At 43.9% G+C, this 12,167-nt stretch overlaps 1 protein-coding gene across 2 annotated transcripts in view; it reads left to right on the plus strand.

Moving 5' to 3' along the window:
• The first annotated feature begins 602 nt into the window (after window positions 1-602).
• The window catches only part of LOC125307624 (glypican-5-like), a 154,072-nt gene continuing 142,507 nt past the window's right edge, over window positions 603-12,167 (plus strand). For both annotated transcript variants that reach the window (XM_048263714.1, XM_048263793.1), the window contains exons 1-2: window positions 603-1,009; window positions 8,654-8,815. In XM_048263714.1, coding sequence (XP_048119671.1) covers window positions 841-1,009; window positions 8,654-8,815 — 331 coding nt within the window. In that variant the 5' untranslated portion in view covers window positions 603-840. The remainder of the gene's footprint in view (window positions 1,010-8,653; window positions 8,816-12,167) is intronic.

The raw sequence follows: 12,167 nt of genomic DNA on the forward strand, positions 1-12,167 counted from the left end.
ATCTATGACATTTTGATATCAAACAGAAATGTATTTGGGATGTACTGTATAGTGTACATATATTTTTACATTTAACAAGGCATTTGGCAAAGCAATATTTTTGTGGTGCCCATAATCAATTAGGACAGAAAAAAACATCTCTTTTTTTAATCAGTCAGACACAATAAGTTATGAAGGACTTTACAAATCAGCGCTCTAATAACCATTTAAATACATCTCTGATTAGTTCTTTATGAAGCTTACAGATAGGCCTATTTCATATGAGTATACCTCAGATCATTATCATAGTCATTAACCTCTGTTGTGGACAGTGCTCCTTTTGATCATTATATTGCGAAATAATTTGGCATTCATTTACAGTTATTAGGAGTAGGCCTATATTTGGAATCAGAGATGTTATTTATTGACTTAGTTTCACTCATTTGCAGTTGATGAATGAATAACGTATAAACACATGTCCTAGCATTTGTTTTAAAACTGTGTGTGTGTGTGTGTGTGTGTGTGTGTGTGTGTGTGGTGTGTGTGAGGGTGCCAAAAGGAGGAGGGGGAGAGAGCGAAAGCAAGCATGTGTGACTACGTCTTCGCACTGAGTGCCCGATAGCACTACACTACAGTTCATGATCGCTCAGTCCCGATAGGACTGTACCGCTAGATTGAGAATGCCCAGTGCAAAAACTCAGCGGAGAATGTAGGACTGTAACGGACCTACTATACAAGCCGTATATTTATGCTGTAATTTCTGTTCTCAGTTTTTTTGTGTTTGTGCATTTAGGCTACTTTACTTTTAGTGGTATTGATAAAATTATAATAACGCACGGATATCCCGCTTGAGATGCTGCAATGTCCCTGGGATTGGTCACACGCGTTAACTTTTGGTGGATTATCCTGGTAGTGTCTCTGACGATAGAGACTTCCCGTGTGAGATGTCACAGCTGTCATGAAGTTAAAACAGCTTTCCAGCTGCGACAGATTGGACCGCTGAAATGGGTACCAGAAACACCTGGAACAGGTCAGTGACAGCCGCTACAAGAAAACCGATGCGGTAACACACAAACCCCGACGAATAGTTCAGTGTAGGCTAATAATAACAATGTCTTTCAGACTTAAATGCAAGTCTCGTTTTGAGTCACCAACATCCTACATTGTCACTGCCAGTGGAACCACCGGTGTTGTATGAAATAGACGCTGAGAACCTTTTGCGGAGCGTGTCTGGAGCTTTGGCTTGTAGGCTACCGGCTCAAGGAACAGGTGTTAGGCTACTTGATTTTCCATTTGGTCGGCAAAAGGTTGGGGTTACGTCAAAACCACTCGAATGAAACCAATCGGAAAATCGATTAACCAATTTAGAGATTTCAGCGGAGTGTCGCTCTTCCCCCCCCTCACACAGTTTGTGTCAAGATAGTGACCAGCATGTGTAGGCTACATGGCCATTTCTCGAGACACTAGACTTAGGCTACATTATTATTGATTAAACCAATATGCTAAAATGAAGTCAGGGAAGTTAACTCGGTGAAGGGTAGGAGCCTTTTTGAGGCGGATGCGGGATTTTTGAGGTTAACCAGCACACGCGCTGACTTAACCACTTTCTCTGTGGGAAGTTTCATATTGTGTGCGCGACTGCTGCGGAGACAGCAGACACTGACAGACACCTCTACCGCTTTGACATATGACTCAGCCCCGAGGAGTAGGCTACGCGACGGTACGATGCTAAAACGATAGCTGGTGACCTCATTGACTAGAAATACCCGATGTCTATGGTCGTGACACTTGGTGTTGAGGGAACAGCCGAAAATGTAATATAAACGCCCCATCGCCAAGACTTTGCAGACAACGGACACCTGTCAAACATGTGACACACTTGCTTTAAAATGTGTTGGTGTTAGCTGCTATATTAATATGCCATTGGCAAGAAGCAATAGTAGATAACCTGCATCTATTAAGTGATTTGTAACATGATAGGGGAGTCAGATTTTTCTTGTTTATTGTATAAAGTCTCCTTCACCACCACCATCACCTCAATAACAATGGAAGGATGCAGTACCATGGGAATAGCATTACTTCTAATAATATTCTCCTTCCTGCACCTGTGCACAGACACCACATGGTCTGTACAATCAAGCCTGCTCACATAGATACACAGAACACACCCATTTTAAATGCATTACTACAGAATAAATAACATGATTTGTAAATGCAGTATGTTCTAACTGCTGGCTTTTACCTTGTGGTGGCCAGAGGAAGTAGACAACCAGTATCAAACATACCCACAAGGCCATTCAAACCACATTCTGTTTTGTATATGGTTGCCCTGGAGACAGCATCCTTGTGGTCATATTTGGGAGGCACAGGATGTGCAGTGAGTGTGGGTCACAATGCCGTGTGGTCCTGAGGTCTCCATGTTCTGACATGCTTTTTTTTTTTTACTGCATCCAATAAAACTCAGGGCATGCAGCAGCTGACTGTCTGGGAGCAAAAGTGAGTTTTATCAGTGTGTGGTCATGGAGGGGAAGAAGGCGAGACCCTACAGAGGGGAATCTGTGGTATGCGGTAGTGTTTCAGGTCACTCGGAGAGTGCAAGCATGCCTGTGGCTGCCTGCAGATGCAGACCTTTTGGCTTGGCTGTAAATGTGTTTTTCTTTTCTCTGTCAGGCGATTGGTTTATGGGTTGTCCTTCCTTGCCTTTCACTGCGACTACACCAAGGACCAAAATAAATAAATGAATGAGTAAATACATACACACAGACATATACATACATACTGTATATGTATGTATGTATCTTATAACAAAGCCATGCACATATATTGAGTAGCCCCTTAGTGACAAAGGTATTTCTCCTCAAACTCTTCTTTCCTCTCTGTCCTTGGGACATAATGAAGAGTAGGACTTCTACTGCTGACAGTTAGCAGAGTATCCTGAGAGTTTAAGGTGATCAGTCAAATAAAATATTTTATCCACAGATTTTAGTTTCCTGTAAATTGCAGAAGTACTCCTGCCTTGGCATTATGCCAGGTAAAGCATTAACATATTGATGGTGTCTCTTTGACAGGTAGTTATTATACCATTGACATGTAATAGACTTGCTCATTGTCTACCAATTATTATATCCAAGGCTGCAAAATAGTCTGCCGTGTAGCTGCCAGTTTAGTTGGCCACATTGAAAGAGAGTGGGAAAGGGTATTAGAAGTGAAAAATGACTAACTTCAGTCTGACATGCTGTTGATGCTTAATTTTTACCACATCAACGCTCTGCTAAGAGGAACATCAAAGAGATTTGGCATGCCCTTAAAGTTGTTCATGTCCTTTGATGAGTGGCACAGTTGCTGCATTCATAAGGCAAATGTAGTCAATCTCTGGCGGACAAAGAAAGAACTGCACTGCTGCTCATAACTCTCCTTTTGCTGTTTCTGGCTTTGCCTGCTGCACGTCACTACCTTCACATCTTCTGACCCTCACTACAACTTCAATAAACATAGCCTGAAGACCAATATTGAATTGGCACAGTGGTCAAAACTTTATCAGTTAGTGCCAGGGGGCAGCAATCTTTCTATAGATTCAGTTTGTCATCCCACTGCTGTCTTCTCTCAATCAGCTCTGGCTTTTCCCTGTTTCCACCAGCATGACCCCAGTCTTTGTCCAGTCTTTGTATGTGTCTGATTCCACATCACAGGCATCTTTGATTGGGTTGGAGGTGGACTTTGCTGGGGTTTGCTCGCATGTCAAACCCTCTTTCCTCCATGTGGGTGGAGCAGTTCAGTCAGGTTTTACTGTGATAGGCTGGAGAGATTCCTCTCCTCCTCAATCTTTAAACTCTACTGCAAACACCTAGTGAATAACTTTATACAAATATAAGCAGTTTATTATCACAGTATTTGCATTCTCTGATGTAATCAGAATCTCATATCTTATCTTATTTTCATCTTGTGATCTACTGCAAGCATAATACTAAGCTGAATTGTATAACGAGGTCCATAAATGACTTAATTTTGGCATTGAGTCATAGGTATTGCCACATTGATATGCCCAGGCCAGCGCCGACCGTGACGTAGCACTCAATACTTAGGGCAATTGACCTTTAAGAGTGAATATGAGACTGGTTGCGGTAGCACCAAGGTGCTGATATGTTTTGACAGAGCAAACATGCTCTTCTTGAATGTTTCCCGCTTACTCTATGAAACAATATAGTTTAGAAATGCAGGTGTTGTTGTTTTGTGAGTGTGTGTGTGTGTGTATTTGTGTGTGTGTGTGTGTGTTTGTGTGTGTAAGCTGTTAAGTCTAGGTCAAATTATTCTGAGTCTGCAAGTAAGGGCTGGTTTGGCGAGACAGCTGTGTGTTGTGGTGATATGTTGTGGGCACAAACACCTTTCCAAACTGGTCAGGCCTTCATACCCCTCTACCCACTTGATGTGGCTCCCTATTAATGCTTGACTTTGCCGTGGGCACTGCTGAGCTTAAGTAAAAAAAAAAGAATAAATAAATAAATGGTCATCCTCGTTGGTACTGGATCAGTAAAGCAGGGCCCCTCCAACCCCAAAAAAGAGCAAGTATGTACATTTTTGTCACCAGGATACTTCCCAAACACAACAACAACAAAAATATTTTCAAAAATATTTTCTCTATATCAATATAGAGTAAATGTCCTGCCATTTTAAGTGCATGAGAGAACATCAAAGAGAATATTGCCTCTGGTGCAGGAGAGCAAGAGTAGTGTCTAAGAATCCTCCCCTGTATTAATTACCATGCTCCCATTCCCAGAAAGTTATTCCTGTCTGAAAAAAATAAGCAAAGTCAGGAAATTACTGTCCCCTGTCTGCAAAAACACTGAATTAAAAAAAAAAAAGGAAAAAAAAAACGGCATTGCTTGGATTCCTTATAGACCAACGAGCGTTCCACAACCGTGGATTCGGTTTGGCATGCATCGTGTACACAGTTGTTTTTTTAAAATCTCTTCCAAAATACCAAACAAGTGGGTATTTGACCTCAGTTAGTAAAAGGGCAGAATAATGGTGCCAGCAAGGGGGCTTACGAGAGCACTGGAGCAGCTACTTAATACGCTCAATTAATCAGGGGGTATTTGTCACCTGAGAGAGCTTAGAAAGATAGGGGGGTTTGACCGCAAGTCTGAGGGGTTGTGGGGTTGTCTGTTGAGGCAGATTCATGGGCACACACTATCAGGCTCTAATTGAGCCATGTCTCTGGAATTCGTTTTAGGGTTACACACACACACACACACACACACACACACACACACACACAATCAGGGGAGCCGCTCGAGTCCATTTCAAATCACATCAGGCCCAAAGGGTTTCTGCCGTGTCACTCTCTGTTCCAAAGTCAATGGCAGACTTGACTGAGACCCACATTGAGACACTACGCTGCTGAGATGTACCGGTTTGTTGTTTACCATGCAGTTAATGTGTCTGTACTGTAGATTTTAAGACACATAACTAATGGCTGTTACTAAATCCTGTTGCAAAAATAATACTAACAGTCAAGACTGTCGAGGTTACTACTCATCAAGTTCATATTACAACTTTTTGACATTTTAACTGAAAAAATATATATTTTGAAAATGCACATCATCAAAAAAGAATGTCCAATATAGAGAAATGAAAACACTGAAACATGGTGTAGCCTATGTCAATGTTTTGTGTGAAATATTGAAAAAACCCTCTACAAAACATTTGGGAAGAATATGGCTAAATACATGGCTTCATATACTGAACAAAAATATATAATATAACACAACATGTTGAAGTAAAAAATCTAAGACTTCTTCCATTCACACAAAAGGTTTATTTCCCTCAGTAACAGACGTCTGTTGGACGTTTCTGCAATCAGCATGTCAGTTACTCGCTCCCTCAAACCTGTGAGAGAGAGAGAGAGAGAGACAGAGAGAGAGAGAGAGACAGAGAGAGAGAGAGACAGAGAGAGAGAGAGACAGAGAGAGAGAGAGACAGAGAGAGAGAGAGACAGAGAGAGAGAGAGAGAGAGACAGAGAGAGAGAGAGAGACAGAGAGAGAGAGAGAGAGAGAGACAGAGAGAGAGAGAGAGAGAGAGAGACAGAGAGAGAGAGAGAGAGAGAGAGAGAGAGAGACAGAGAGAGAGAGAGAGAGAGAGACAGAGAGAGAGAGAGACAGAGAGAGAGAGAGAGAGAGACAGAGAGAGAGAGAGAGAGAGAGAGACAGAGAGAGAGAGAGACAGAGAGAGAGAGAGACAGAGAGAGAGAGAGAGAGAGACAGAGAGAGAGAGAGACAGAGAGAGAGAGAGAGAGAGAGAGAGACAGAGAGAGAGAGAGACAGAGAGAGAGAGAGACAGAGAGAGAGAGAGAGACAGAGAGAGAGAGAGAGACAGAGAGAGAGAGAGAGAGACAGAGAGAGAGAGAGAGAGACAGAGAGAGAGAGAGAGAGAGACAGAGAGAGAGAGAGAGAGAGAGACAGAGAGAGAGAGAGAGACAGAGAGAGAGAGAGAGAGAGAGACAGAGAGAGAGAGAGAGAGACAGAGAGAGAGAGAGACAGAGAGAGAGAGAGACAGAGAGAGAGAGAGACAGAGAGAGAGAGAGACAGAGAGAGAGAGAGAGACAGAGAGAGAGAGAGAGAGAGACAGAGAGAGAGAGAGAGAGAGAGAGACAGAGAGAGAGAGAGAGAGAGAGAGAGAGAGAGACAGAGAGAGAGAGAGACAGAGAGAGAGAGAGAGACAGAGAGAGAGAGAGAGACAGAGAGAGAGAGCAACTGAGGCTATTGTATTTCTGGGGTGGATTTGCAAAAGGGGCACAAGTCCTTTTTAGTGGTTGGAGGGTTGGTGGGGAAACAGAGAGAGTGAGAGGGATATATTAACAAAAGAGAGAGAGAGAGAGCAACTGAGGCTATTGTATTTCTGGGGTGGATTTGCAAAAGGGGCACAAGTCCTTTTTAGTGGTTGGAGGGTTGGTGGGGAAACAGAGAGAGTGAGAGGGATATATTAACAAAAGAGAGAGAGAGAGAGCAACTGAGGCTATTGTATTTCTGGGGTGGATTTGCAAAAGGGGCACAAGTCCTTTTTAGTGGTTGGAGGGTTGGTGGGGAAACAGAGAGAGAGTGAGAGGGATATATTAACAAAAGAGAGAGAGAGAGAGCAACTGAGGCTATTGTATTTCTGGGGTGGATTTGCAAAAGGGGCACAAGTCCTTTTTAGTGGTTGGAGGGTTGGTGGGGAAACAGAGAGAGAGTGAGAGGGATATATTAACAAAAGAGAGAGAGAGAGAGCAACTGAGGCTATTGTATTTCTGGGGTGGATTTGCAAAAGGGGCACAAGTCCTTTTTAGTGGTTGGAGGGTTGGTGGGGAAACAGAGAGAGTGAGAGGGATATATTAACAAAAGAGAGAGAGAGAGAGAGAGAGAGAAAGGGAAAGAGAGAGAGAGAGACAGAGAGAGAGAGAGCAACTGAGGCTATTGTATTTCTGGGGTGGATTTGCAAAAGGGGGCACAAGTCCTTTTTAGTGGTTGGAGGGGGTTGGTGGGGAAACAGAGAGAGAGTGAGAGGGATATATTAACAAAAGAGAGAGAGAGAGAGAGAGAGAGATAGTGATGGAGAGTGAGAGACAGAGATAGAGAAGCGTGCTTGTTAGGCCTCGCCGCAGCTTTCCAGCTTTTCCAGAGGAAAGATGGAAGGAGAGAGTGACTGAAAAGTGAGAGACAAATAAAGAGACCATGGGAGAAGGAGAGTGATAGACAAAAAGAGAAAGAGATAGATAGAAAGAGAAAGCGAGCGAGAGATTTGGGATTCGGGGCTCTCGGGTTTCACAGCTCCCCTCTGCGCCCCGTCTGGGGCCCCCGAGGTGTAGCGCAGCGAGAGCCAGGGGCCTCTCGTCCAGTCCAGGAGCTTTAATAGCAGCCGGCCGGACTAATTATGGTCGGCCATGATGTCACCGCGCTGCTCTCGCTCTGCTGATGTCCCCAAAAAGATGAAGGGGGAACGACAGCGAGGAGGCGAGCGTCATGGTGAGGTCTTTATTTGGGGCCGGCCGCTGATGTCAGGCCCAGGGCTGTTAGGTAATGGCCTTGCTGTGGATGCGAACGAGACTGTTATGGCTAAGAGGCTGAGATAGGTCTTATGAAGTGTCGACTGTGGTTTGTTTGCTTTATGTGTGTGTGTGTGTGCGTATATCAGTGTTTGTGAGCATGAAAGTGTCTCTGTCTGTGTGTGAGTGAGTTTGTGTATGGTGTGTGTGTACTCTCCCATGCGGCCTTCTCTCTATTTGTGTATGTGAGTTTCCTTCTCAGTTCGCTCCGGGTCTGCTTCCAGGGCCAAGCCTTTGGGTTTAACTGTCCACTTACAAAAACTCTTGCCGGATTGATCTCCTGATCCGTCTCTTCTCTGTCCCTCTTTATCTCTCTCTCTCTCTCACTCTCTCTTTCTTTCAATCTCTCTCTCTTCCTCTCTCTTTCTTTTTCTCTTTCTCTTTCTTAAATATAATTCTTAAATGTTAAATTCAAGACAGTAAGTGTTTATTTATAAAGGGCATTTTTCATGCAACACAAGGCGCTTTACACAGAGAAATTCAAAGCTGTTTTATTAACACGATACAGTGCTGACATACAGTGCTACATTGAGAAAATAAGAATGTACAGTAAAAAGTAAAAAACGCGTGTACAATACCCCTCTCTCTCTTCCCAGATGTGGATCTGCTGGTGTGCAAACACCAGGGCCCATCCTGCTGCACCCGCAAGATGGAGGAGAGCTACCAGGTGGCGGTACGGAGGGAGACGGTGCAGAACATCCGCTCCTACAGCTTTGAGCTCAACTACCTGCTGCAAGGCCACGCCACAGCCTTCCAAGGTACAGATGGGTGGAGGAATGAGAGTGCCTTTTTTTTCTTCTTTTGTGCTTAGTGCTTTCCAAAACTTAAAAAAGATCAAGGCTTTCATTTAGAAAGATTGAAAGAATATGATAGCAAGAATCATGATGGCATGTGGAGGATACACAAACAATTTATGTTGATTGTCCAACCACATGTGCCTGATATTATCCACTAACCGAAGTGCATAAGTACAGCAGTCTTCACTAAAATGCCTTGTTGAGATCAGCAGTTTTGGAAGGGAATGTGTTTTGTAAGATTGCGGTACAGGTAAGAGGGTCCTCAAGGACTCAGATCCCAGTTGGCTATAAGGTCTCACCATCTCTGAGTCTCAGTGGTATCCGCCATCATCAGCAATATTGAACGCGCTGCCCTTTTCCTGGCAGTGCGTGGGTACACAGGTTTTAAACACGCTGCCCTTGAGAGCAATGTATCCGGCACTAAATGGCCCTCTGCTTGATTCTGCAGTTGTCTATTGGTTGGCACGGCGCTGGTAGATTTGGCTTGTTCGGTCCAGCCTATCCAGCTTCTGTTTGGTCTGGCAGCTTGCGGATTGGTTTAGAGGAGTAACGTGGCCTGAGAATTAGACTGTGGTTTTTATGGAGGAAGTTTGTCTGTTTAGCCACAGTTTGACCTGTTGCTTTAGAGTTCAGCGCGCAGCTTTCTCCCTCTCTCCCGTCTCCTGTTCTGCCAAAGGAGACTTTTTACACGGCCAAGGGTAACCGCACGTTGCCAGCCTTGCCCAGAGGCGCTCTGCATGACTGGGCTCTGAAATGTCATTTGATTTCCGAGATCATTTTGAAATTACATAAACAGATTCTCTCTTTGAAGCAGGCAAGACCAATCACTACATTGACCTGGAGAAATGATGACTGCGGTCGTGAAAGCAGTCATTTTTGATTGTTTTTTATAACCATTAGGCTATGCGGATTGATTCTTTTAATTTCCACCTTCTAATTAAGTTCCAGATCAAATGTGATGAAATATCTGTGTGTAATAAGTAAAATGTTGACTGCACATTCCTACGTGGTAGCTAGTAAAGATAAGTTTCCTGTTTCTGCAGAAATCTGTTAGGGTCAAAAGCCCTCACATGTTACTCTACTGGGGAAATGGTGCCATTTTCAGACGCCAGGCAAAATAATATCGCTGTTGGTCGAACGTATGCCTAATCCGTGCAATTGTTGCTTAATGTTTGCTGAAAAATTGCCACATTCACGTTATTATTCGTTTACATTACAACAGTGATGCCAAATAAAATGAGTATGACTTTTATGAGGATTCAAGCGCTCCCTTTCCTGGGCTCCTCTGTTAACTTTGGCTTGCTGTAAGAGACAGAATTCAGGGATTGTTTTCAGGATTTCTGTCGGGGCATTTGGGCCCAGCAGACCTTGGCCAGAGTGAATGCAGATTCATGCTAAAACGAAAGGATTATCTGATTAGCATCAGATAGCTACCACCCATAGGAGAGAGCGTCACTATTGTCTGTCGCCATGATCAGAACTAATCCAATTTCGTTTCAAACTAATGCATCAACACCATAACCAGATTTGTGTACCCTTGAGTTGAAGAGAATGTATCGGATGGCAGGCATCCAGCTGGATATTTTATTCAAAGACGACAAAGGCACTTTTGATACTTAGTCCTCTTGCATCTTTGTGATCTTAAAATGACATGCGGCAGCGGCAGCCTGTGAGACCAAACTCTCTTCCCTTTCTCTCTTTCTCTCTTTCTCTCACTCTCTCTCTCTCTCTCACTCTCTCTCTCTCTCTCTGAGTCTTTCTCCCTTTCTCTCTCTCTCACTCTCTCTCTCTCTCTCTGAGTCTTTCTCCCTTTCTCTCTCTCCTTCTATTGCTCTCTCTTTCCTCCCCCTTCCTCTCATACTCATATTCAAATTTTGGAGACTACGCGAGATAAAAGAGATAAAAGAGCCCAAAAACGTTCGGTCCAAATAAAAGGACGAAGAGAAAGCGTGCGAGCGCAGGCAGGCATGTGTGCCAGGGGAGGGGGCCCTGCCCGCTGTCGTGTAGCCGTGGAGATGCTTTTACATCTGAATCGTCCAGCGGAACGGCGGGGGAGAATAGGCAGCGGTGGCGCCACGTCCCGTGTCATTCCGTCACGTGATCACCACGGTGAATGCCGGACCTGAAGCAGAGGGCAGTGATGGCAACTCACACTTTTGTTTTTCCACCCACCACACCCTGCAGAGAAAGAAGGGGATCCCTGATGCATCCCTCATAAAGCCCTTAACTAGACCTGGCAACCCCTTTTCTGTCTTTGTTTTCATCACTGCTGTCATGGCTGCTGCGTGACAGGCTGTTGTGTGGTCAGACATGTATGGACGAGGGATTTTCATTAATGAGCGTCTTTCATTACTCTGATTAAAGCTCCATTCGTAGTCTTGTTGAGGAAATGAAGTGCTCTTGTTTGACTTATTTGGAGATTAGCAGCAGGCTTGGCTTGGCTTTGCTTGGCTCCCTCTTCTGTGTTAGCTAAAAGCCCATGGAAGAATTAATGAACTTGGGTTTTAGATTTCACAATTTTCATCCAGAACAGGAATTTATTGCCATCGGCCATTTTGAAAACAGTTCTTAGACCACACAAAAATACCTGGTTTCCCCCCAGTTTAACTAGCTATTATTGTGCGTATGAGAATGCCTAAAACATTTTATATGGCACAGTAAAGGTTTTAAAATAAAATACTTATCCTCATAAATAATTTTGAGACAACTGTATTTTAGTAGCCAAAGGCACCGTGACCAAACATCGCACATAGACTGATTCAGCCCAAAGATGGCATTGTCTGGTTGAGGCTGATAGCCATTCAGTTCAATAAGCCCCTAAAAAAGGAACATGAGGCAGAATGGTATGTGCCAAGCAGGCTTTGTATGGTCATCTCATCACCAGCAGAGTTCTGCAGGAATCTGAAGAAGGTGTTTGAAAGGTCAGGTGGAATCATTGCATGTGATGTGCAGTCATTTTAATGTTATGTCAGGGCTACTTAAGCATGGCATGATAAAAGTATCTGGGTTTAACATGATGACGGACACACACACACACACACACACACACACACACACACACACACACACACACACACATGCATACATACACTCTCTTTCTCTCTCTGTCTCTCTCTCTCACTCACTCACACACACATACATACACTCTCTTTCTCTCTCTGTCTCTCTCTCTCTCTCTCTCACTCACTCACTCACTCACTTACAAACACACACACACACTCACATGCACACACACTCACACACCAATACAGTAAGCTTTTATAAATGACACACTGCCGTGTGTGCTCTGCACATGTGTGTGTGTACTTTGTAA

The sequence above is a fragment of the Alosa alosa genome, chromosome 1 (genome assembly GCF_017589495.1).
Source record: "Alosa alosa isolate M-15738 ecotype Scorff River chromosome 1, AALO_Geno_1.1, whole genome shotgun sequence".
Lineage (NCBI taxonomy): Eukaryota > Metazoa > Chordata > Actinopteri > Clupeiformes > Clupeidae > Alosa > Alosa alosa.